The sequence below is a fragment of the Aplidium turbinatum genome, chromosome 3, assembly GCF_918807975.1.
Source record: "Aplidium turbinatum chromosome 3, kaAplTurb1.1, whole genome shotgun sequence".
NCBI classification, from domain to species: domain Eukaryota; kingdom Metazoa; phylum Chordata; class Ascidiacea; order Aplousobranchia; family Polyclinidae; genus Aplidium; species Aplidium turbinatum.
Window position 1 is genome coordinate 28098748 of NC_137474.1, and position 27475 is coordinate 28126222.

The window sequence follows — 27475 nt, forward strand, 5'->3', positions numbered from 1 at the left end:
TAATCGGTGGCATAATGTTCGATCCAACAACATCTCAGGAAACATAGTGATGTATGTTTCCACTTGCAAACTTTTCCACCATTGATTATTATGTCCACCCGTTTCGTTACATAATCGTTATGTTTGCTCGCGCTCATTTGTCCATGGAAATAGCGACATCTTGTGTCTGCTATGGGTTGGTGTTTGCTCACTCGATATTTGACAACGCTATAGATGACAATGAATATAGGCTCTTACTCATGTAATTAATCCTCTGCAGGACGTTGAGAAAAAACACACCGAAGCGAAGAAAGAATTTGAGAAAGAGAAGATCGAAATGGAAAGGAAGTTTGAAGAACTCCAGGAAGAAGAGAAAACATTGAGAGAAAATATGAGTTTGTTGGAAGAAGATAATGGCAAGCTTAAAGATCTTTGTGAGTTTTGAGAGGCCATAATGGGAGCTTTATCAAATATGTGTTATATATATATTACTGCAGACAGTGCACACCGTTTCAACCTTCCGGTCTCAGTGCAGTAGGTACACTGGAAAATGCTTCTTAAGCTTTGTGTAGTTTGAGCGAAATTTGTTGAACGCTACAACTTTGAAAATGCGTGTGGTTTATTTACACACAAAACGTTTTCGTTGCACTTAATTTTAATTCGTGTGTGTTGGTTCCGTCAGCAAAGTGTACCGTCTATAAAAGATGCCATCACAAGCGTGTTTTATGTTTCTATTGATTCAAGTGGCGATTTTCAGTAAGGATTGTAGACACTAGGTGGTGATGGCAAGTTGCCATGGTAGGTACTGGTTAGTTTGTGAAGACTATCAAATGGAAACTATCGATCACATATGGCCCTTGGTGTGAAACAATGCCATGGATGTCTGACCCAAGAAACTCGTTAATTAAAACATTGCTGGGACAAAGTGGGTTGCTTCCCAACGGGTCCCTGACACTTCAACTAACTTTCATCCGTTCATTCAGGTGCACAGCTTGAGAGCAAGAATGATGACATCTCAACTAAAGCCACTGGTAAGTTATTATGTTGCTATTTGAAAGTAGGAATTCGCTTTGAAAATTTCATGCGAAAAGTTGTTGCGGATTTTCGAGTCAAGCCTTTCGGTGTTATCTTGGTTAGTGACAATTTTTGTCACACGTTGGCAAATGGAAAATATATAAACTTTGACAACAGAAACTTGAAAAAAGCTTAAATGAATTTCTTATGTTTAGACAATTTCTTGACATTTCTTTCTTGATTTTCAACTTTCTTGCGAAGAATACCACCGAACAGAGCTTGAACTAAACTTAAAACGTTTGTAATTATAATTTGTAGAAATGCCTTCCGATCGCTCATGCTCAGAAAAAAGAAATCCATCAAATTCAGAAGAGTCGTCTCGTAAGTTATTATTATGTAACGTTACCGCGTTAACCTCAGCGCTATATCGATCAATGGTACTACGAAATGTAATTCTATAGTCGACCGGAACTGCTGCATTGGACTGCTGGAGGATGCTATAATCATCTTTCCCTGAATGACGTCATGTGCAATGACTATGACACGTTATTGTTATCGGGTTGGTAAACTACCACCAAGCAAACATGTACTTAGATGTTAAGGACCTGAAAGTCTCCTATCCATGCTTTGCGGTTAGCTCGACATTAACATGGCATCCATCATTTTATTAGGCTAAGTGTGACGTGTAGTTGGCAGGGTAGCCAAACCCCACATGTCACCAATCGCCATGTCTTCGTCGCCTGTAACCGAGTGCACATTATTCAACAGATCACGTGACCGCGGTGGATAAAGCGGAACAAGATGGAGAGAAGGAGATAGAAAACGATATTTGTGAGTTTGTTCTGCAATAACTACACAACACTGAGGAAGTGCAAAGCACTAACGCCGTGCATTACGCTAATGATTTAAAAAGACGAAATTTGTTAAATGCGTTTTTTATAGCATTCAATGATAACATGATTGTTTTCCTTCTTCGCCTATGCCAACTTTGTGAACTACAATTTCTTAGGATACTTCTGTAATCTATCAAAAGTTTTTAAGCGAGAAGTTTGTTGACTATAAAATTAGCAAAACTGAAGTTTCATGCAACTCGTTCAAAGTCGTTCAATTCATTTTAACTCTCTTTATTTTACTTCAACGAAGCCTGGTCTATCCAAAACGTCAGGGTCAACCAGTTGTCTGCAGTGACTCCTCCATTTTTCTCTATTGTTGGCATATATTTTCATTTTTTTGTCAGGTCATTCTTTAAAGTGTCTTTCCATGATTTCTTTTGTCTTTTCTCATTTTTCCTGTCACTCACTTATGTGCACTAACCTACAAACCCTCAGAATGACCGCATTGGCTCTGTGCTACTCCATGACAGAATATGCACGCCCTGTTTGTATCAGGTCCTGTCACTCAACAAAACTCAATTCTGTACTCAACTATTCTTGTTGCCTTATTGCTGGATGTCTGAAGCCTACTGTTTTTTTTATCGGGGTTTGTTCTTCTAGATCCGCCTAGATTAGCACAAACAGGCTCGCCACGACTTAGGTTCTGGGACTGTCTTGCTAGACAACCCGGGGTGGGGAAACCAGTGAACAGGAAAGGTTATTGAATTGCGCTTCACCTGCTAAAAGGTGTTACCCCTTCATAGCCTTTGAGCCCAAAAATTCATGTCAACGAGTTAACCAAACCTTGCCACCTATTGCAGCTGCCCACAAAGATTCTGATGGCTCTTCAAATGAAACGTCGGAAAATAACACACAAAACAATGAAGAAGCATTCTTTAACGATGCGACGGAACGCCTGCAGCAACAACTTCATGAAGCGACTGAAGAGCTTGCGACCAGAACACAGGCTATGACTGACGTTAAGGGTAAGTTCAGTGTGATGTTAAACTTTATGTCGTGGGACAACATACAATGATGGGATGTCGCTCCTCTACTAGAAATTAAGTTAAACCTGCTTGAAGATTGCTTCAATTGAGCTTTTGCCATTCAGCTGACTAAGGCTATTTGCTTTGTAACGGTGGTGACGTGTGTGATATGATGCTTGATGGAAATTTAATTAACAGTAATTGTGCAAGATGAAGATTTTACTTACGTTTCATGCAACGCAGCAGTGCGCATCCTGGTTGTACCAAAGCTTTTGAAACATTATCTTTTTCTCATCATGAAATAAACATCACTAGAAATGCAAGTGATAAAGTGTCTGACTCATCAGCCAGTCTTAACCACGCGATTGGTTGACACATTCATTTCAATTTTACGTAATTGGAACGTATCGTCTTCAGATCAATTGAAAGCTATGCAGGATCAGCTCAGCAGAGTCCAGGAAGAGAAGACGATGGAAGAAGAAGAAAGGAAGAGAATGGAGCAAGATCTGGTAAGACTTCAAGAAGAAAGAGATCATCAAGCAGCATCTTTGAACGAAACGAACAAGTGAGCATGACCTTGTATCAAAAACAAGATGCTTTATTACCATCTTTCTAGTGTTTGCACCTTTGAATAAATTATTCACTTAATGCAGGCTTGAAATACCCCTCAGATATGTATGAGACCAATGATAATTAGATTTGGCTAAAATATAAATGAACATTCTTTCAATTATCATTATTAACGTCCAAATTCGGTTCTGTTCCCGCTAATAGAGTTTAGGGTGTTGCGGGTGCCCCTCAAAAAAATTAAACTTGTTCCGATCACGCTTAACTTTTATATCTGCGGTAGTTTTGTGAAACCTCAACTGAAATTTCAAGTCATTTGGATGAAATTGACTTGTAGCAGAAAAATATACTCATTTTTCATCCTCAAAACGTCCATGCGGATAGCAATTCTGAAGAACTTCTATGTAAACTGCCTAAGTTTGTATGTGTGTTGTGTTGCAATTTAGTTCTGCTATTATTTTAAGCAATTAGACTAATTGTGATGCAACATGCTGCCAAAAAGATCTACCTTTCTCATTTTATTCCAAGTGTTATTTCAAGAACATCAACTTTTGATACATTTAAACACTTAAATTTCTTTGGGAGTATGATGTATGAACATGTATGCACGAACCAATTACTAATAAACACTAAAACTAATAAACAACTAATACTAATAAAGAACCAATTACTGTAGAAATACTAATAAAGTAGAAACACTTATCAAAATAACAATACGTTTCATTATTCTATATCTATCTCATTATTCATCTCACTATAGAACTGAAGTTTATTTCGATTTAAAAAACCAATACTTTGCTTGATCTTTTGCTTTCTTTGATTGGGCAAGGAGTGTCCGTCATTTTTAACAACTTTTGAAATGTTTCGCCAATTTTTTTCTTTCCTTGCAACATCCAAAAAGTCGTAAGCTAATTTGAGGAAGCACGTCTTTTAGGTGCAGCACACTGTGGCGTCAATGTAAGTTTACAGCATCAGTATTTCCTCCCCACACATTCATGAGTGTAGTTAGTGTTGCAGATATTGCTGTTGGGGTGATCTTGTTTCTTGTTGATGTAGAAACTACTTGAGAAGACTTCAGAATATTAAGAGACACAAATATGTTTGTTCCTGTTTTCACAACACGTTTATGTAATCTTTGAGGTGACAAAGATTGAATTGGAATAATAGCATTTTCCGTGTCACTATGTTCGTTTTCGCTGGAGCCTGATAATTGAGCATAACAGTTTTCTCTTTTTTGCTTTACCTTCATTTGATCCTCATGCTTATGAACCAACTCTGTTCGTTTACCTTTAACATTTTTGCATCCAATGCACCATAATTTCCCACTCGGTCAATCATTATGCTATTCACTAAAGTGACTAAAGCAATATCCTGAGCAATTGCAGAAATTTCAAATGGACATTTTCTCATTTTGCTTTGTTTCATCTTAGCGAGGGCATTTCTTGCCCAAAATGGCATGGTAGTTGTGTTGTGTAGTTGCCAACTTGTCTTCAAACTGTTTAATCGAATGATGATTTTCTCTTATTCCACGGTTATTTTTTCTCAAGTTTTCATATGTCTTGAACAAAACCAATATTTTCGCTGTCATTTTATGTTCCTGAATTATTTTTATACGTAGTTTTTCATATTGTGGTAGTATTTCTTTCACAACGAGGCGATGCAGGTTTTTGTGTTTTTGTTTCATCTCCCCTCAACTTTTCTAAAATGGCCATGTAACAAAGAAGCACTTGTGAATAAGTGGTAAGTTTAGTTAGATTCATGCAGTTCAAGGTTTTCAATGCTCGGGGTTTCAGGCGATACACAACTTAATGTCGCGGTTCGAGTGACGCGAACACGAACGACGTGATCTCTAGGCCGCAAGACATGAATGACGCATGATCTGAATTCCGCAATGCATGAAGACTTGAGATTTGATTATGTAGTACTGAAATTAATTGTTTTTTTAAATGCGTCATTTGTGCCTTGCGGCCTAGAGATCTCGTCATTCGTGTTCGCGTCATGCGCGCCGCGGCATGAAGTTGTGTATCCGTTTGAGGAAGAATCGTCGAACGAGCATCAGTATTTGTTTTTACCATTACTTAATACCTATTCATACAGATCGTTGCATAAACATATAATAGTAAATAATTTAAATTACTGGAACTTGATAATTCTTTATGTACTAAACGTGAAGGACAAAACCAATTCACTGACACCTGAAAACATCAACAAAAATCAGTATAGAGTTGCTAAAAGTAGAGGTGAAATGGGAACTTCCGATATTTTTCTGCTTTACATCCCCATATTTTGTGTGTCACTATGCGACATTGTTGAAGCTTTGCATATATTTCAAATCGTATGTTTGTAAATATTTTCTTGAAAACTTTTCTAGCTGGAGGGGCATTTTCAGCACGAAAAATAAGCATAATTTTCTGCTATAGATAAACCTCATCCGATTTTCCTAAATTTTTTCTGAGGTGTTTTTACACAATATTACCGCCGAAAAAAATGAGCTGTTTTCACACACCTTTGGGCGGTTGCAACACCCTAGTGGGGGTGGCCGAATCTTTCCTTGCACGGATTGCATCTTTAATCTTTATGCCCTTTTTGATAGTATTTTCCTCCTTCAGTTCAACTGTGTCAACTGTGTCACAATGTCACCATTTGCTCCATTTGCCTTCATGTGTCACAATGACGACTCGTATATAACATACATTCAACGCTAGATAACGTATTTATCATGCAACACCACGCAGAGAACTCCAAGCTGCGCTGAGCGACCGAGAGAGCTTGATAGACCAGGAAGACAAGATACGATCCACACTGGAGGACTCCGAGAGTATAATGAAACTCTTCCAGTCAACAGATAACTTGAGTGATGAAGAGGAGATCGAAGAAGATCTGCAAGGTTGGTTTAGACTTTCGCTATATCCCTTCAATTAACAACAACCTGGAGCATAATAATTCAAATTGTCAGAACCAAATTGGCTGCGAGTAAAACATGCTGCTTCCCTTACTATCTATCCATTTAAGCGAAGCATGTTTGTTTGGTTGATAAACGCTGCAAGTTCCTGTGGTAAAAGTACTTTTCATGTGTTCACCAAACGTGTGTGATGTGTTCAGTCCCCAAAATTCTGTATTTTCTGAATAATTTTGGGTTGTTTGTTAGATGATTGCATTTAATTTGTTTGCAAATGAAATTGCATAAACTTGATATGGAAGAAGTCAACCACAAGCTCATGTTTCATATTACAGAACCCTTTGCAGATGACCAGATTGTGGCGCCCGGGAGTTTTCTCTTATTCAAAGCAAAATTGAAGAAAGTTTTAAGTGAGTTAGGTTTCACTGAATCTGAAATGGAAAGATTTGAGTTAATACAAGATATAAAAGAAACACATGCTTTTAAACAAAATTTATTTGTGAGATTTTGAATGAATCGCTTGCTGAAAATATATACAGAAATGGATCCTATGTGTCAATCTTCATCATTTAAACCAGCGTGGTCCAACTTCTTTTCATCGTGGGCCAAAAACTTTTTTTTTATCTTGCGGGCCAATGTTTTTAAATAGCGATTTATAGGCTTATTGCTGACAAATTGTACATAGCCTATGCCTATGGCATATAGTTACTACTCTCTAAAACCTCTACAGCTTGTTTCACCCTAAAAGGGGGATCATCTTTAACTTTTTCAACTTTAGATTTTAATTTTACACAATAGCGTTGGTATCCATGAGAATCGTTGCTGTGGCCATGTGAACGCAAGCGTACAGACCCTCGTTTCCAAGTTGATTTCGATTTTGGGTTTTAACATTGTTCATTGCCGAAAACGTACATTCGCAAATGTATGTACTTCCAAACATCGAGTGGCCTACAGGTTCAGAACAGCATCTTTTTAAAAGGGGAAACTTCTCCTTTGACACTAACTCCCAAAAGCGTGCAGGATTTTCTATTTGCTTTGACAGCAAAAACGGATCGTTCTGAAGTTCACATAATTGGATTTGAAAGTCGGGGGGCTGTGTACTAACTCTCACGCCCATGGGAAAATTTTTTGAACAAAGTGGTATTATTATGCATCACAAAGAATCATTTACAAAGTTTTTTTGTCAATTACAATAACAAAGAAACAAAAATTGAAGTGACATTGCTAGATTAAAGCAAAGCTGACTATCATTTGGAAGGCCAAAAAAACGGAGCTCGCTGGCCAAGTTTGGCCCGCGGGCCTGCAGTTGGACCACGCTGATTTAAACCAACTGGTATCAACCACTTGTTCATTGTCGCAGCCAACAATGCTTCAAAACAAATATCCACCTGATGAGAATATTTGTATGGTAAACCAGTACATAAACCATCAACGGTTGCCGTAATATGGTTTGCATCGACCAAAGACTAGTGATGTTGTTTCCTGGTTTCAGAAAAATTAAAGAATACTACAAAATCACTAGAGCAGAGCGAGCAAGCCAACGCCCAACTGAAAGGTGCGTGTCAACTCATACTAGTGTCTAACTGTAACCGGTTGCTTTGTAGTGTTCTGTGTTGTCTTTACTAGCGGGTTGTTAGAAACTTCTTTGCGGCTCCTTTTGGTTATGAACAGTGTGTATTTTTGCAGACCAGCTAGCCAGCCTGCCAATGGTGATGGAAGGAAGGGAAGGTAACCACATTTTGCATTTCAGTGTTTGTCTTCTGCTCTTAATGGAAATTTTTGGCACTCACTTCCTCCTTTGAGAGGGAGTGATGCTTTGCAAACATCCAGAAAACTCGTTTTCTTTATTGTAGCACCAGCTAACTCTAATCTGGTTTCGTTTTGAATCCAATCGCCAGCCATGCCACGTAGTAGAAAGAAAGCCGCACTGCGCTGGCGGGAGATTCTGGAATCATTGTTGCAAATTCCTTTTTAATTTTAATGTCTTTAAATATTTTTTGTTTCTAACTTGAGACGTTAACTAACAGATTTGTTTCATCCTTAAGCAAGGCCACCTCAAGAGAATTATGTTTTTTTTTATGTCGAAGCTAAATGGCTATTCTATAGCGTTGCAATTACGTTGGCTTGCTTGTGTGCAGTCAATCAACACATTAAATGGTTTCAATACAAGATAACGATATCAGCAGGGTATGCAGTCAATGTGTTTCTTGTTTAGCCGAACAAAAGCTCGTTTGCAACCAGTTGGTTGGGAATGAGGATGAAAGCACGATGGTGGATGGTCAGATGTCCTCTCATGGAGATCCTGGAAGTATGGAGAAGCTAAAAGATGTCAAAAAACAGTTGAAACGTCAGGAAGAAGAAATCCGACGCTTAAAAGGTTTGTTCGAGATCATCGATGTTTTGACACGTTCAAATGACGTCATTGCTTTATTTTGATCACGTGAGCATTCTTGTCTTACTCCAGGAATTTGATTCCATGTTCAATAACTTTTGTATACGCCATTTCCTTCTTTAACTAGTGAGAGTTTTAATGATAATGTGACTCAATCATCCAGTGCCGGTGAGGTACGACCGATAGGATAGTTGAAGTTCCAGGGACAGGTTGGTCCCAGCCATAGCGATCTGTGGTCACAGCCCTCGCCAGCGTGCAAACTGGAGGCCGATATAATTTTGATTTTGAACTAAATTTACTTCATATTCCTTTGAAAGGATAGTCTTGATAATCCAAATTGCCAAAGTGTGACGACTGAATCTCAAATCACTACTAAACTAGTAGCCTAACATTGAAACAGTTACAATTCGTTCCCTGTGACCAGTGTTGCCAGACGTTTTTTGATTTTCAGCACAATAACACAAAAGTAGCTCAAAACCAAACAAAATATACACAAAGACTGAATTTATTAACTGCTACTAAAACTATCAATTTATACGATTCTGGCGACTAACAGATCGGCCTCCTTTCAAATTTGAAGCTGCACATTGGCATGGCCTGTGTATAAAGGTTGTCATGGTCCAAGCCCAGCATTCGCTTTGATTGTGTTGTTTTAAGTATCTTTGTAAAGGAGCATGGCGGTTAAGGTTCTACACCTGTTGTAGTTTCCATCAATGGGCCAAGTCGGTTCGGAAAATTGCATTTTAAGATCTGTAGTAGTTTCGTTAGGTGTTTTCACACTTGAAACTCGTTGTCCAGTTTTTAAGTATAGAATGAACAGAAAGTTCTTGGACCAACTTATAAACGATTTATTAATAGAAAACAAATAAAATTTTATCAAAAAGGTATCACAATGAGGGCTTACAATACTAGGAATAAATTTCTGGAGTTGTTTTCAATGTGGCTTCCCTTCACTTGCATAACTCTCTCAATTCTTTGTCGGAAGTTTTCGATTGAGAAAAGTAGCTCATCCTGAGGTATTTTGGCCCATTCCCGAAGGAGTGATTGTTTCAGAACATCAACCCTTGTCCGAGTCAGTAACGAAGCAGGCCTTTGGCTCCAATAACGACCACACACAAAGTCCATACGAATCAAATCCAGCGATGAGGGAGGCCGCATTTCCTTGCTCCAGAATCTTGGAAGTTAACGTGAGTTTTTCTTGAGGTGTGGGATGTAAAAAGCTGATCTTTGTAGTGTTTCTTCATCTCTTCAAGGGCTGGAACCAAACTATCGTTGATGTAGCGATCTGGATTAATTTTAACATCTTTTTCCACAAAAATCAGAAGAGGCTTCCAAGTTTTGGAGATGGCGGCCCACAACATGACAGGACGGTTTTTGACGGCGGTAAACTGTTCTCACAGAATTTTTAATATCTGCTGTAGACTTTGCGTAAATTCTATCATTCTGATTATTGAACTGAGCTTCAATTGTGAAGAGTTTTTAGTCTGATCTTTTGCCCTGCCATGCCTACCTTCAAGTTCTCTGAGAAGAATCTGTGCTCTTTCAAGTCTCTATTGCTTTTGGAGAGGTGTAAGGAACTGCCGTTATCTCATCTTGTAAGATGTAAGGAAACAACTGAAGATCCTTTTCCACAATGGTTCTCATTGAAGTGTTGCTCACATTCATGTCTTTGGCCATTTGACGGACGGATCTGTTGGAGCTTCTCATCCTTTCTCGGACAGCCTTAATCACTTTCTCTGTTCGAGCAGTGCAAGGTCTTCCACTTCTAGGACGTTCTTCAGATGTGCCAAGTTCCTTAAATGTATTCACAACATGGTAAACGGTGGATTTAGCAACTTTTAAGAGCTTAATGATCTCAGAATTGGTTTTCTCAGTGCGATGGAGCTGAGTGATGGCTTCTCTTTGGCTCATTTTTGATCTTGCAATTAATGCTCACAATCAGACCTAAATTTTAGAGAGTTTAACAAGATATATACTTAGCATATTAAAAGGCATTATAGATAAAATGAAAAACTACTAGGACTTTCTGTTAACCCTGTATGTTTCCGCATTTGTAAAATGTGTTGAAACCACCGTGTAGTGCAGTCCATGGACTTTGGACAGTCTAAAATCAAATGATCAACAGTTTATAAAAAAATATGTCTGGTACATCCCTTCATTTTGTTTAGATCAACAGTTTGCCTGCTTTTTTCCCAATTTGAACAGAATGGTGTGCTTTGATAGCCCCATCGATGAAGAGTGGTAGCAGTTTGGGCATTACGGGATAAAATTCTATTATAACTGGTTCATTTCCTATCTGTTACATGTCGAGAAACCTGGGAGGGATAGCATAGGATCGTCGATAATGTCTCCACCATATGGTCGATTTTTTTTGTCCAATATCCTTCCTTTCCATTCATGATTTTGATCATAGTTCTTGGTTGTAAAAGGCATTTTAGGACTGAGGAGTTGTAGTCGATTAAAATTCAAATAGGGGAGGAGGGTTTAATCGTTATACTTTTGTAAGAACGATAGGTGTACTTAAAAAGCCATACTTGTGTGGCAAAAGCTATACAATACCCTTGGATCAGTTTAATGTGGTAGCCTATTCTCTATTTCTTCAATACAGAATATCTATATTTTCGGTACGCTTTTGCGCATGCGCGTAGCCATTCGCACAAATCAAAATGACCGCTCTCCCGTGTTTTACGATGAAACTAAAGCCAGAAAAACTGTTTGCGGCTGTCCTGCAACATTATTAACATGTTTTAGTACAGTAGCAAATAATATTTGAACTTTAAATGCCATAAACAAAATTTGACGTCAATGCAATACAAGGCAATTCGACGCAAAAAGTAATTTTCAGAGCAGGGAGGGTTGGACCGTATTTTCAAATTCTGTTTTCAGAGGTCTTAGAATGTCCTGTTGTATCCTAAAATCAAGGCTAAAGTTGATTTTAAACTTAACCCCCCCCCCCCCCCCTACTTCAAATATGAATCACAACTTCAGGCAACAATTCAGTGGCGTGAAACCTGAAAGCTAAATTTATAAACTGGTCGCTTGTGACGCGCTTGTGCATATACTGCATACCTTCTTTTTACGAATATCAAGAATTCAACGTCGTATTTCGTCGAATTGACGTCACTACCTGTTTGATTGACTTGGTAATGATCGGATTAGGCAAGGGAAGTGATAAACGGGTTGGGATGTGGTTTCACTAATCAGTAGATTAAAATTGTCAAACAACGTTAGTTTTATGTCACTTCATGTTGAAAGTGGAAAAGTGACGTATTTATTCTGCACAAAAAATTCAACAGTCTTTTTCTCTTGGTCGCATGTCATGACATAGATTCAATAACTATCTCATTAGCATCGATGCAATCGCCATCGCAGCGCTCATAGCTTCAACGCGGCTTAGGTTGAGAAGAAGCTTTAGAATGGATGCTTTTTTTTTGTCCGATTTTGCACGGATCTTTCACGGTGTATGCATCTGCAATGACTCATTCTTTCGAGGGGTTGTACAGACAGGAAGAATCTGCGGGAAAAGCTTGCCTACTACTTCCTGAGTTTATGCTGATATTTTTCACTGAAAGTAAAGTGTAGCTTGCTTCATCATAGATTCAGATATTCTGGCAAGAGTAGCTATAACCTAAGATGCAGTTTGTGTCAAAGTTTGGTGTCTTTGTTGCAAAGGTTTTGTGAGTCGAACATGCGGTAGACGACACAATTATATTCAAACAGCAGTAATATCGCCGCTTCATTTATATAATAAACCAACGTACAGCAACGTTGCAGCTATGCAAAAGCTGATTTGTTGAAGCCGAGTTTTTTTTTTTAGCAAAGCACCGATTGAATATGACAAATTAATTCTATGCATGCATATGGTTTGAGGGACGCTAAAAAACAAGCTTGTACACAGCAGTCAGCCTTTTTAGTAACCTACCACTGCTTTTCTTGGTGGGTCATATTTTCAATACTGCTCTAGCGGCAATGACATTGCATAATCATGGGAGCAGCGCAAAATTTGATGGAAATAGATTCGGCAAATTTCGTGTTGGCTTTAATAGCAACCGAGGTGTCAGTAGTGTCAACTATGAGAGTCTTGATTGTACAGTAGAATTCGCCTATAACGGCACCTCTAGGGGATTGCAAAAACTGACGTTATAGACGAACTACCGCAAACTATTCAAAACTGTCTTTTGATTAAAGAAAGAGGTGTATAATCCAGTCAGGTTTACTGTGTACCACCAAAACTGACAAAAGTCACGCAGAAAATACAGTAAACAAAGAAATTGTTTAAAAAAATAACCTACAGTACTAGTTACAGGGTGTAAACGCCAAGTGTAGACAAACAAAAATTGTCATAAATAAGTCAATATCGAATAGATTTCATTAAATGAGGGCTAAATAATAAAACAAAGACACACTGATTAATATCCATCGCCATTTATTCAACATATCCACCTTTGGCATGAATAAAACGTCTGAGTCTATTTGGAACTTGGGCACATGTTGCACGCAAAGTTTTAGCATCTATTTCATCCCAGAATTTGAGCAAAGCTCGTTTAAGTGCATCAGTATTTTTGTGGGAGGTTACACAGGCCTTCTGCTCCAATAGTGACCAGACACCAAAGTCCATACGGCAGGATTCAAATCTGGCGAAGATGGAGGCCAGAGTTCCTTTGACCAGAATCCCTTGAAATTGTCCTTTCAGAAGCTCTGGATCAACTTCGCGGTATGAGAGGTTGCCCCATCTTGCTGTAGTGTCACCCCGCTGTCTCCTAGACTCCTATCAATCCAGGGGACCACTGAATCCTTCTTTTTATGACAAATTTTGTTTTTATTTATGACAATTTTTGTTTGTCTACACTTGGCGTTTACACCCTGTAATTAGTTTATACAGTACTGCACGTACAACTGTTGCTTTGAGTTGTTTAAAGGTCAGCTGTAGAGCTGCTTTTTACACGTGATAGTTTTTCACGCGGGAAAAAAATTAATTCAGTTAATTAAAGTCCCTGCTGCGAACGACGTAGCAAAATAAAGGGAAGATATTTTGCAAGTAGCAGCGCTAACTGGATTAAAAGACTGACCGTTCGTGGTGAAGGTGATGGCTTAAAGTGACGTTATAAACGAACAAAAGACGTCTGGGGACCAATGAAGGGTGCTGTTACATGCGAATTGACGTTATAAGCGATGCTGTTGTAGCCGAACTACAATGTACGTAAAAGATAGGAATTCTGCCGGGACCGAGGGAAATGTGACGTAATAGGCGAATTGACGTTATAAACGAAGCCGTTATAGGCGAATTCTTCTGTATTCAGCTGGCCCATGCCGGTCAGGCACAAGTTTTTAAACAAAGTTATTCTTCCCAGAAGTGCCTGTGAGTTAGTAGGAGATAGGGCAAACGTTACTGGTCTCATTGTGGTGATAGTATTTGTTGCTATGCAATGATTTTGCTTTAGTATAAAAGACCTTTTAGTGGAAGCAGACTCTTCATGCTTGTACTGGCTGCGAAAGCAAACTACTCGCGACAACAAGAAGACGTAGGAACGACATCCCTGCCATGACGTGTTAGCATGCTTTCAATGTTGAAATATTTCTGTCCCTGTTGGACTTTCACGAAACGGAGCAGATTGTTATCAGGTTGATACCTGCTGTTGCTTCACTACACTTTATCAGCGCTTGATCGACGGCTGTTACTGTAAGCCAGTGGTTCTCAATTGGGGGGAGGGGAACGCCCCCCTAGGGAGGCGTCAACCACTTCTCATGGAACGCAACCTCTATAACGATATTTAGTTTCTTTTTGCAGTGTGCAGGGGTTTTAATGTTCTGTAGGCTACTCTTTTTGCAGTTTACATTTATTTGGGAAGTGGGGATCACTGGTAGGATAATATGCAGACGTAGCTTTTGTAGCACTTACTCTGCAATCTGGCTTGGTTATATATGAGAAAGAATATAATAAATTTTGTGCTAGGATTCATTGGATTGTTTATCGCGAAGCCTTAGTATTTAAAACTTTGGCTCCAGTAAACCAATTAAAGGTATCTTTAACTTAGTTTTTAAAATGCTCAAGTTTACCAAAGCTGAGAGTTTATTAAACCGGAGCTCTTTGCAATCGTCTTTTCAATCGTGTGTGTAAGGGTGAGGACATCCAATCTGCTTGTAATATACCACCCGGCTTTTTTACACGAATGTTTGATGGTTGTCCAAAGAAACATGCTTATTGAAACTTTAATGTTCAAGAGGTGGAGTTTGAATAAAGAAATCCTGACAGCTTCAGTACCGGTAACTTGGATGCTGCATTCGCAGATGATAAGTTTGAGTGGACGAATCAAGCAACAACTCATCTAAATGTCTTTAAATACGTATACAAAAACAAAATTGTTTTTAGTGTTACAATAATTGTTCAAAAATTAGGGGTGGGGTGGGGGCGCAAGCATGTAATCATTGCTACAGAGAGGCGTGTCAAAAAAGGGTTAAGAATAAGAACCACTGCTGTAAGCCATGTTGCATGCAACACTCCAGAAAAAGGTAAATGATAGAATGACGTCGTGATGTTTGAATCAGCCACTCGAGGATTTGACACCTTGACCATCTCAATCGATCTGATAATGGTGGTAATTGGCAATTGTGAAAACATTTTTGTCAATGAAGGAATGCCTTCGTCTTTATTGATAGTGCTCCTCAGGCTGTGTGGTGTACTGGTGTAGGGAACTGTAGTCTGAACATGCTTTATATGTAGGCATTGGAATGAACATAGCCATCTCATTCCTATAAATATAATAGTGTTTTGTATTGTCTATCTTGTAGCATTTTATGTATTTTTGTTTCGTGAGTGAGTGAGAAATGTTGTGTCGTGAAGGTGTGTGTCGTGAGTGAGAAATGTTGCCGACCGCTATGCTCGGACAGCTTCTCATCACAGTAAATGTTTGAGGCAACTTATGCCACCTCAATAGTCTGAGGCTTGATAGAATGCCATGCCGACTCGAATCAGAGGCTATGCAGCCAAAAAGTTGTTTATTTTTTGCATTGATTCCAAGTCTGCAGACGTTGCATCAATGTAAGATGACTGATTTTCTCGCTGGGCATGCATGAGGTACGTCATCCGACCCTTGTACGTAATTGCGTTGATCCAAAATTATTATTATTATCCATCTGGTACCTAACTACTGGTAATCAAGCCTTGCAAGTGGATGTGTGGTGGTAGCTTTGCCTATGGAATGCTGCAACACAACGAGGCTTACTATTGGTCAATATTTTTCTGCAGAAGATTTATCATCAACGCAAGAGACAGCTCGTTTACTTCCCGACGTGCAAACGGAATTAGCTTCGACGCAGACTGTAGCGCACGAACGTGAAGTGCAGTGCGCCACCTTGCAAGAACAACTCCACAAGGCTGGGACGGAAACTGGCGTTGTCAAAAATGAAGTTCTATCTTTACAAAGTAAGTGGTTCTTGTCTTCTTGCAGCTCTTGGTTTAGTAGTAGTAGTCCAGTTTTAATCCGGTGATGTCCCCGTTACCGAGGGTGGCCGGATTCACCTCCAAGTGCCGCAATCGCCTTCACACCCTGCCTCCACATCAATCTGTCTAACGCGTCCTCTCTTGTCAAGCCCACCCTGCTGCTTTCCACCTCAACTTGCCTTTTCCACGTTTTTTTTGGGTCTTCCTTGTTTTTCATTTGTCTTTAATCTCTGCACGGGCAAGCGCCCGTTGCTTCCCTTTTGCTGCCAGCAAATTGATAAATCATGAGGTGAAAGCTTCTGTAGTGACGAAATAGTTAGTTTATCTAATTTTCTTATTTAATTTCTTCCTGGCACTGTCATTATCATCAACCAATTTTAATTGTACAGGCCATAAATTAATCCTCATCTTGAGGGTGTGGCCTATCTGTCTGTGGAGAGCGAAACCTTTCTCTCCACACCTCGCGGTCTGTTAAGTTGGCAATGGTTGGCAGAGTCTATGTTCAGGGCTAAAAAGGTCATGCTTAACAAGTTCTTCCCAAGAAGGTTTTAGTCTACCTTGACCTCGCTGTACTGCAATGTTAACACATCTGACCTGTGAGATCCAGCTAGTGCAGCGCTCTATGTGCTCAAGCCATCTCACTCAGCCCAATTGGAGGAGGTCAGCAATGTCTCTTATTTTATACCTGCATAAAAGAGTTTTAAACTGGATTTTATCTTCAGTCGACCAGGCACGTCCATCTTACCAACGTTCTGTCATTACGTTGTAGGCGCTTGATGGTGCTTGCTAGTGTTTCCCACGTTTCGGAGCTATAGAGCATGACACTACTCACACAGTTGGAGTAAACTTGACCTCTATTTGCCTCAAAAAGTTGCTTGCTTGTAAGGATAGGGAGGAGTAAACTTTTTCCAGGTTGACTTGCACCGTGTTATGGCCGCAAGTTCACACCCCCCTACAGAAGATGATATTTCCAAGGTAGCAAAAGTCAGCTACCACGTCAAGTGTGCCACCTTCAACCTCAACCTCTCTTACTGGCCTACTGTCTATGGGTCTGGCTGTGCCCTAACAGCGTGAGTATAGGTATTGTGGGTCTGGTATGAATGGTTACTACAATTCCTGTGAACCCAGTGAGAGCAGAGAGCAATTGGTGCAGAAGATAGGGTTTCGTCCAGTTCTACTTAGACATACTAAGCAACGATGCTTTTCTGATCTTGTCGGTGAGTTCATGTTGAGACCAGAAATCATTACTTTGGTCTTTTCCATGTTCACTCTTAGACCATTCGCTTCCATTCTCTTCTTCCTAGATGTGGTTCTGTCAACAAGCGTCTGTAATGAGGTGTCAATGATGGCAAGATCGTCAGCATACAACTTCTCCCAAGGACAGCCAGTGCGCAGCTCGTGACAGGGCTTCTAGCGAGCTCAATACAGAAACCTGATGCATTCCCACTCTGAAAGTGTCACTGTATCCGTCTCCAACACGAACACAGCTCCTAGTATTCAAGTACATTGATTGTACTATTTGTACTTCCTATTTCTCACATTGACTTCACATCCTCACATTGACCGTATTAGCCATTCCTCACTGTGACCAACTGAAAGCTGTGTATCGAAGTCTTGGATGTATAAAATTATTGTAACAAAATCAAATTAATAACAATTACTGCACTGGGTATGACTTTAACTGTATACTCGATGTCAGAAGGAGAGGTAGCACCTTACCCCAGGCCTGGGTTCGTTGTCACCGATACACATCCCGCTGGTAGTTCTGGCCCTCACTTGTGACATTGATGCCCGTGCCAGGCAGGTTGGCAGTGGAGGATAGCTACATGCTACAGTGAAAACATCTTTCAAGCAGGAAAAACTAAGTCAAACCTGGGATGGCCGAACTCATTAGTTGTCGTGCGGAGGCATCTGGTCATCAAGATCACTCCGGTCTTGAAATGGAGGTTGGGGATAAGCAAGGGGCATGCTCAGTGTAGAAAAACATGCACCAAAAAATTCTAATTAAGAATATTAAAAAAGGAATGCCCCCCAGTCCCCGGAAGCCCTTAAATGGGCAGGAGGTGCGAAGAATCTCCGGGTTGTCTGATAATGCTGTTAAAAATTCAGGGGTACGACTAGGAAGTCTGAATATTGGAAGCTCGCATTGTAGAGGTACTGAGGTGAGCGAAGAGCTGACAATAAGGAAGGTAGATGCTTGCTGTTTTACAGGAAGTCTGATGGAGGAACAAAGGAGCCAGGTTTTTGGGTGTCAAAGGAAGGAGACACAAGCTGTAGTGGTTGGGTAATGACATTGGGACCGCAAGAGTTGGGATTTTGGTCAAGGAAGAGGTCTCTTGGTTGGGTTAAATTCAGAGAGTGTCGAGAGTTGTTATGTGGTACAAGATTTCCGTTGAAAATAGAGGAAGAATTTATTCTAGCTGCGTGAGATCTGCAATGCTGTACGAAAGTGATACATGGTGCTTATGGGAAAACAAATTGGCGATTTTAAGAAGAACTGAGAGAGCGATAGTAAGGGCAATGTGTGGTGCGAAGCTGATTGACAAAAGGAATACCGAAGAACTTATAAACTTTTTTGGTTTGAATGAGAATGTTGAAGTTGGCGAAGGCGAATGAGTGAGGTGGTATGGACATGTTTTGAAAAGGGATGAAGATGATGTTTTGCGAAGAGCGCTGGAGTTGTGAGTGGAAGGTCGTAGAAAACAAAGGAGAACCAAGACAACGTAGAAAAGGCAAATTGAGGAGGAAAGCAGCAAGGTGTGTTTGACAAGAGAGAACGTGTTAGACAGATTGATGTGGAGGTAGGGTGTGAAGGCAATTGCGGCACTTGGAGGTGAATTAGGCCACCCTTGGTAACGGGGACATCACCGGATTAAAACTGGACTACTATTACTACTATGTTTGCATTGGATTGCTGCATAGTTTGTTCAGTTTCTTGATTTTGTTGTCTAGACCGAAAGTTTTACATTTTCCAATTACATTCTTTGATATTGAATTCAATGGTGAAGTTAAAAAAGATTAGATCACGTAATATATTCGCCGGGCTGTTCATATAGAGTAGTAACTTTTCCTATTGCTTCGATTATTATATGGTAGTAGTACAGTCGTTTGGTATGCAGTGCACTGCACATCTCATATACAGTGTTTTTGGTGCTTCAACCATTGTTTAAAAATGTTACCACATGCGTGCCCTCCTCCATATCCACCACCGATTTTGGTGGCTGGGCAATCCTTGACAAGGTGATCTACATCCTGGATTGCGGATTTGCAGTGTGGGCATTCAGGGCTGCTGAAAGTGCCCCATCTATGTAGTGTTTGGGCAGTGCGAGGGTGTTTACTGATGATCCTATTAGCTACTATTGTTATTGTAAGGTGATTTTGTTTAGCCGAAGGTATTTTTGGGCTCACCACCAAAACAGTTTCCGAACCCAATTAACCATTACAACACTGCGTTGGTGATGCAGAAGCAACCGACCACATTATGTTAACCGGAAACAAATTCAACGGTTTACAAATTGTACCTTAACAGTGCATGGGTGTGAAGCCGCATTCGTTCCGACAATAATGACAATGAATAATAAAAGTAATTTGCGTTCTTCTGGTGACTATTTACTAGGTTACCTCCTGATGTTAAAGATGATAACTAGCTTTTGTATTTCCGACGTTTCGTCAGTCAGCACGACTGACTTTATCAAGGTGGCTAAAACAGGTTAACACAACCTGTTCAGCAACGATGGCACAACACAAGGTGGCTAAAACAGTGTTAACCTGTTTTAGCCACCTTGATAAAGTCAGTCGTGCTGACTGACGAAACGTCGGAAATACAAAAGCTAGTTATCATCTTTAACATCAGGAGGTAACCTAGTAAATAGTCACCAGAAGAACGCAAATTACTTTTATTATAAAATGCCTGGTGAACAGTCTCTCTCTGTTTTTAATGACAATGAATAGTGGCAATGAGTTGACTTGTAATGTCACATCACTGCTTTCCCCAGGTAAACTATTTGAAGAGCAAGATATATCCGCTAAGCATTCTATAGCGGTAGAAGAGCTCAGTGAAAGCTGCAGCAAGCAGGTCGCCATGATAGAAGTCCTCCAGAATCGGGAACAAGAAGCCTTGGACAAGCTAGGAGCTGTTTTGGAGGAATTGAGACAGTAAGCAATTGCTTTTTAATCGTTACTTGCTTTAATGAGCACGCATATTATTATCTAGTTTGTATTCAATTAACAGCTTGTATCATCAATTCATCATTATCAGTCGCCATCTCCGCTTGCAACAGATTGCGCATCAACATGAGTTATTTGTTTTCATGAGTGGCGATTTTGAGCTAACTCGCCCAGTGTCGCCAATTTGAGTCTTGTCAATGTCTGAATGTTGTCTTGCCGTCGTTTTGGTTGTCTGTCACGTTTTAACGTGGCAAACAACCATCACACCTTGTAACGTAAAAAGAGTGTTGTGTACGTTTTTTACATCTTAATTTTAGTGTATCCGTTAGTCTACTAACTTGCAACTACCGAATGCCGATCTCAAATATTATTTGAAAAAGCTTGTGCACAATGCCATGCTTTTCAGTGGCCTTATTTCATTATTGCGTCATTGAGTATATTTTTGAAACGATTGTGACGTCACAAACACCTTAAGCAGTTGAAACTTGCTTTGCAGGAAAGAAAACAAAATAGGGGATCTGGAGAAGAATTTGAAGGAGAGTCTTTTTGATAAAGAAAACTTCCAAACGAAAATTGATGAACTCAATACCTGCTTAACCGAGTAAGTGGACTGATATGCTCCAGCACCACAACAACTAGTGTCAAATTAATTGGCAAGTGAAGTGTTGGAAGAATATTTCAGGGTTATCGGTTTGTGGAGAAATTTCCCGCAGGCAATACAGCCTGTGTTATGTAGATACTAGATAGAGCATACTTTTTCAATTTGTTAGTTTATAGACAAAGGGTAAAATCAAACTAGTGTATGTGAAAACATAGCATCACGGTAGCATCCAACAGAATTAAAAGTGGTGTCCTCAACTTGAGTTTACTGAGCTATGTGTACTCTTGTGTTTGTTGTCGATTTAAAGTTACTCTCGACTGCTTGCAGAAATATTTTTCTCGGATTGAGAGAGCTTTATTGAAATCTGTAGAAAATTTTAACGACTGACGCAAACCCGCTCATTGAAAGTGACGAATAAAGTTTTCGATTGTTGTTGAAGAGTACCCCTAAATAGTTGTCTGTAAGTTATTCCATCCACTATAGCATGCCTAGAATAAATTCGTCTCAGGTAAGCACCAGAAAGGCTTCTTTCTTATTTAGGGAATCATTATATCATGGCGGCAGAGACTGGCTTGCAAGTTAGCATGAGCTTAGATTAACAATGTCGTCAGGTGGTTTGTGTAGATTGTCGAGTAATTTCACTTGAAATCAGCTTCATCTTTTTATGGCGTCATAGAATGGCCACCATCCCGGATCGGATCAGGAAAGGTTCTCTGATACCTGGAGCTCCTGGAAAATCTCCAAGACTTTCCCCGAAGAGTGTGCAGTCTGGAAAATCCGAGTCCAGGATCGCTCCTCCAAGCTCGACCAGGTTACCTAAGCCATCACCACGACCTTTTATCCCTCATGTTCGAAAGCCTCTTCGCCAATCTCCCAAACCCACAAACAATAATCTTGAAGAAGAGCATGACAAGCCTGGAGAGGACAGAAACATTCTTAATCTTCGTCGGCGACGTGATCTTGTCTCAGATGTGATGTTTGATAACGCCATCAGCAAGTCCAGCATCCGTAGCTTTCAAGATGAATTCGACATGACATCGATCGAATCATTGACCCCCCCAGCGCAAGCAGAGAAAGGGGTTTATTACATAAACTCAAGCAACCACAACCAAGTGTTCATCCCCAAGTTGATCGGTGTTGGCGACGAAGAAGCAGACGAAGAGAATGTTCTGGTCACGGTCAGGCGGGCAAGCTTGCTCAATATCAAAACATGGTTAGCAAGCAACGCGTTCACTGTTTGCAATGCCCCGGTCAAACCCAACTGGCTGGAGTTGCTCTTTTTTCGTCACTTCAATGTTGTTGATAGACGTTGTAGTGACGTGAATTGAAAGATTCCTGTTGTTAGGGAATGGCCGTTGCCTTGTTTGTCAGCGATTGTGATTAAACAAGTGATTGTCCTAGATTGCACAGTTTAACGTTAAATAGATTAGTTTCAGGAAGTCTTAGTGTTAGCAAGCAGCACATCAACATTTAGCAGACAGTAGGTAACGTAGGGTAAGGTGGGCGATTGCTTTCAATGGTTATTCCTTTGATTGATCGAGCTGTGTTGTTAAACGCTCATCCTCATTTCAATTCCCAAAACCGAAAGAATGTATTGTGTTTTTTTAGTTACTGTTCAGTTTAATTTAACATGCTAGCTAAAAACTTATAACTTTCTTAGGATCGGGTTTTTCTCCTTATTTGCTGGCCCAGCAGAAAATGCTTCTTGTTCATGTGAGGACATGTTGATAGCAACTTTGTTTTGTGCAAGCAACTATGAATGATCTTCATTAACTTTCAGGGCGGAGAAGGAAAAGACCGCGATTCGAGAGGAGCTTCAAAGGTTAGAAGAAACTCGCCAGCAGCAAGAGCAGCTCCTCAAGGAACAAATAGAAACAAACATATCCATAAGAAAGAGCGTGGACGAGGATAATGAGAAGGTGTGTTCCCAACTTACAAATGATCAGCAGTTTTCGAGGCAATTGTTTTCTGTGACGTTTCCTCTTTCATTTGGTTGAGATTTAAGCGGAAGTGACGCAAGTTCACAGTCACGCTCCTTCTGGGAGCTATCTTTGATCGTTGCGTGTTTTGACAGGCTGGCAGCCCTGGACCCCCCCTTTCTATGAGTTAAATCCCCCGTGTAGACTTGCATTGCATTAGATTTGCGTAACCACTTGATTAGCGATGTATTGCGTTTAGATAACGTAAAAGTAACGTATTTCATTATTAATATTGCAATGTCGTGATAGAGTGGCTGAAACAACCGACTAACACTTGGGCGCCCCTGGTGGCTGGCATCCGTAACCTGGGTGGTAGCGGGCACTAGGACCCATCATTGACCTGTCGCTCAATCTAACCCCCACTTTGTGCCCACAATTTCCACATTTGAAACTAATCATCTTTCATTTCGCAAAATACCGCAGTCAGCAAATTACTTGTTTTAACAATAGTTTAACGTCTGCAGACGTTGAATCAATGTTAAAAGCGACTGATATGCTGGCGAGGAATAGAACGATGCTCAATTGCTCATGTTACAATTACTACATTGGGTAAACATTGAATTATACGAAAAAATCATGGCTTTACGTTTTGATCAAAGCCACTTCTTCCACGTGGAACTAATTTCTATTTACACTTATTCAACGTCTTGCAAGGTATAAAAGTGTCATTGATATACGACGCGTTAACTTTTAATGATTAGCTGAGTTACTCAACGAGCGTTCAGTTAAACGGAACATATTAGCCCCGACAACAACAATAAATGTCACGGAGGGCGGACTTGCGTTGAGTTATTGTGTTGCCAGGTGAAGAACCACAGACAAGCGTTTAATTTTTTAACATTTCTGATTGGTTTAAGTGTTGGTCTGCTTGATGAACATAGAAGTTAGGCTTCCCTGCTGCATGTCATACACTCTAAGCTCAGTGCTTTCACTTCGGGAAGGTCAAAGGAAATGTCCTATTTGCTTGTCAGAGTGTAAGGTTGATGTGGTTGGGTTGTGTTGGAAACCATGACTTGCACACCGATTCGGGTAATAGTCGCTCACGTATGTTGAATCAGTGTGAGAATGCTTAATCTTTTCATCTTTAATTGTTTATTTCGGTGCAAGAGAGTGAGGCTACAATTGCACCACTTACCACTTGGTGGCGTCTTCCACCACCTTCTTTGCCACTTTCACACTGTGTGCTCTTGTAATCTTCCCCGCATTAAAGTATATGTATTAATTTATATTCGAAATATTTTTTAAGCGCAGCTGATGTAGAGTTGTTCGCTTACAAACTGACTTGCTATTGTTTGCATCACTCGATGTACTCATAATAATATGTATGTTGCTCGATTTAGCTCTCCAGTCTGTAATTCAGTCCTTTTCTTGCATTGATTGAACATCTGATGATATTGAATCAATGTAAAAAGAACTGATTTACTGACTGGGATGCACTCAAAGCTGCCAGAATCAAGTATTACTAGTGGGCACTGGATTCTCCAGGCTGGAACCATATACGGTTGTACGTACATGGTATGTAGCAGAAACGTAGTTTATTTCATATATGTATATCAGTGTTGCCGGTCGCCGTGAATGATATCAAGTATTGGATCACAGCAACAAAGAAGGGGCTTTTTGTTGGGCTCCAGGCTTGATAGCCCTTCTCGCGTACACCGTCATTTAGTCTTATCAACAACATAGAACTAACAGAAGTTTTGCTTGCTTAGAAGTAACTTCATTTGTACGCCATTTTACGTAAAGCACTAAACTGTGAAGCAGCGGTGGAGGTTTGTCTTTCAACGTTGATGCAACGTTGGAATGATGTAGCGCCTACTAACGGACTTTAAATCTTTTCATGCTTTGGCGTCCTCACTAACTGCTGGATTGTTAACAAACCCTGCTTTCCCCTTCCTCCTCTCTCCAATCCGTTGCCGTGCCAACAGTGGGAATCCCGCTTGGTTGCCAAGGACAACGAGTTAGCAGAAGTGACGTCACGTTCCTTACAGCTGATCAAAGAACGCGACGCAGTGAACCACCACCGTTCGTCCCCTGTAAGTAGCTGCCGTGTTTGTTAACCCAATGAAACCTATAAGCGAATCTTTGACGTTAACAAGCTCATCATCTATGATGACGTTTCGTGAGAACGTAAGTTGGTCAGAAACCCATAATCATTTGTGGGACATCGAATGTGGGTTTCCTCATGGCTTAACCAAACCATTCGAGCGATGTTGTATGGGATCCGCGTCCACATGGCTTCACTAGATGCCCGCACTTAGGTAGAGCTCGAGTGTGTGGAGTTGTTCATACAATGAACGAAACAGAATCAGCCCGGTATTCACGAAGCAATTGCTTCTTATGGTTTTTAATTAACTTGTCACTAACACGTCTTCATTTGGTAGTTTGAAGTAATTCTGATGCGAACAAAAACCACCATACTTTTGAGAGTTTTGATTCTTTTAAGTTACAAGATAGAAACATGTGAAATAAAAACCAAAACTAATCTTCCCATACAATAAAAGAAATAAAAATCTTGTTGCAAACAATATCTTTTCACTTCCAGATGAAGAGGCTGTTCTTGGTCGCCATCATTGTGGCATTGCTCTCTTTCTTCTACGTGTTTCTGTACGCTGACCCCATCCCGGAGCACCCCATGTAGCCCCAAGGCTCCTTACAATTTCTATTGATCATTTAAATTCCACTGTGTTGTATTCGTATGCGATATGTTTGCCGGCGATCGTTCATCGTCAAAGATAGATTAACCGTTTGTCATGATCAACGACCTTGGCTGCCTAACCAGGAAGCCGTGAAGCATAGTTCGTTTGGAAAGTTGCGTTGTTTTCTCATTGTTTATAGATTTGTATTTGAACGTTGCTTTTACGTAGTACAATCTTTAACCAACAAATAAATGAAAGAATGTGTAACCTGATAGGCTATGACGTCCCGTCGATGCCACGTCATCAAGTTGAACTTCCGCGTCAATCATATGAATTTATCGACCAATCGCAACAAACTTACAAATGTTTTCCCTCACAAATTTAGAAATCTTTTGCGAAACAATTGCGTGATTCCTCGTTGCTTTTCGAATTCATAATGTTCTCAATGTCGCTGCGTTAAATATTGTCTCATTGTGATGAAACATAATGATTCATCTATTCTAGAACACATGGATATGACGCTATTGTTAACTTCCCATACTTTGTAAAGATTTATTCATCCAAAAATATTCTTGTAAGCAAATCAAAATAATGTTCACTTTATCTGAAGTATATCTTCCCGGTGCTGTGACAACGGCATGCGTCGCAGCCATCGAGAACAACGAGTAGCTGGCAGGGCCGTGATCGAAACTTGAAACCTTAAAAGAGTCGTGGCTCCCAAAACGTCGATCGTCTTTATGATCGCACCATTCTTGATGGCCTGTATAATGTCTATGTGTCACAATCGGCTTGATTTGGGAGGTTCCCTCATTGTTGCAGCGCCAAAGCGTTTTATTTCTGGGTTGTTGCTTAACTTTATCCTGGAAATATGGATGAGTTTAACTGTAATCTCAGCTTGTTCAACTGGAGGTTTCTTTTCTGTTTTAAAGAGAACATGTTGTTCATCTGATTGCACTTCACCCATTCATCATGTTTGCCCCGTCAGCCGTCCGTGGTGATTAGAAGGACTTTTAGTTAATATAAATAAGTTACATTTCATTTGATGTCACAACAACTGAATCTAACCTACGAGTTTCCCAGAAGAAGCCTTTCAAGCACTATATGGTAACGTCATAATTGTCATGTTGACGTAACAAATGTTGACAAATAACGTCGTGGTACATGGAGGGAGCGACGCAGAGCAAGAAGATTGCGTCGTATCGTACTTAAACAGCTCGACATGTACTTGAATCGCGAACTCTCTACCCACCGCCGCATCGTGATGTGTCTCGTTTTTTTTGTGCGGTTCGCTGCAAGTTACACGCCCTTTAGCATTGTGCTACCATGTTGTGCTTTGATCCGTTACGTCATCATCTTGCTGGTGATGTCACCGTGGCATCATATAGATGATGACTTGATCAGTATCGAGTGCTACGAAGGTCTACTCCTGTAAAGATTATCTTATTGTGACTTTGATAACTTATTAAAGACGCTCGTATTTGGCTTTGTGAGTGATTGGAAGAAGTAATCAGCAGTTGCTGAAACGTTATAGCTTTATAAAATTAGTTGATTCAGGTTGTTACTATTATAGGCTATCGGTTTGGCCTTCAACTGACTTTGTGTGGACTATCGACAGGAGCGAACACAGATTTGTTTGCCTGTGTCATCCTAGGTCTTCCGAAGCTGAAGTTGACGAATCGCGCACAGCGTGGCCTTGCGGTTGTAGCGTGTGCTGTAGTCCGCTCATGTAGCCGTTAATATAACGGCAAAATCCCAAGCACAGTAGTGGTGTGGATGATCCGAGCACCGAGTCTGTGATTCTTCATACACAAATTTATTGCAAGTCCAAGCAGAAAGATGAGATGCAGCACAGGTTCAACAGAAATCCCTGATCCTACAGAAATATTGCGTCAAAGCATCAGGCACGATAGCCCTACGAGCCAGGGAAAGCGGTGGTCACAGC

The 27475-nt window shown here is 40.3% G+C and overlaps 1 protein-coding gene across 4 annotated transcripts in view; it reads left to right on the forward strand.

Annotated features, from left to right (window-relative positions):
* Positions 1–27015, forward strand: part of LOC145766221 (uncharacterized) — a 49497-nt gene extending 22482 nt beyond the window's left edge. For 2 of the 4 annotated variants that reach the window (XM_082577888.1, XM_082577889.1), the window contains exons 10-27: positions 260–413; positions 963–1010; positions 1312–1374; positions 1762–1824; positions 2687–2851; positions 3269–3416; positions 6154–6305; positions 6653–6727; positions 7810–7872; positions 8004–8045; positions 8533–8694; positions 15956–16132; positions 20146–20305; positions 20814–20918; positions 21595–22131; positions 22699–22837; positions 24823–24930; positions 25440–27015. In XM_082577888.1, coding sequence (XP_082434014.1) covers positions 260–413; positions 963–1010; positions 1312–1374; positions 1762–1824; positions 2687–2851; positions 3269–3416; positions 6154–6305; positions 6653–6727; positions 7810–7872; positions 8004–8045; positions 8533–8694; positions 15956–16132; positions 20146–20305; positions 20814–20918; positions 21595–22131; positions 22699–22837; positions 24823–24930; positions 25440–25535 — 2457 coding nt within the window. In that variant the 3' untranslated portion in view covers positions 25536–27015. The remainder of the gene's footprint in view (positions 1–259; positions 414–962; positions 1011–1311; positions 1375–1761; positions 1825–2686; positions 2852–3268; positions 3417–6153; positions 6306–6652; positions 6728–7809; positions 7873–8003; positions 8046–8532; positions 8695–15955; positions 16133–20145; positions 20306–20813; positions 20919–21594; positions 22132–22698; positions 22838–24822; positions 24931–25439) is intronic. The other 2 variants (XM_082577891.1, XM_082577890.1) reach the window with 2 other exon arrangements.
* The last annotated feature ends 460 nt before the right edge of the window (positions 27016–27475 follow it).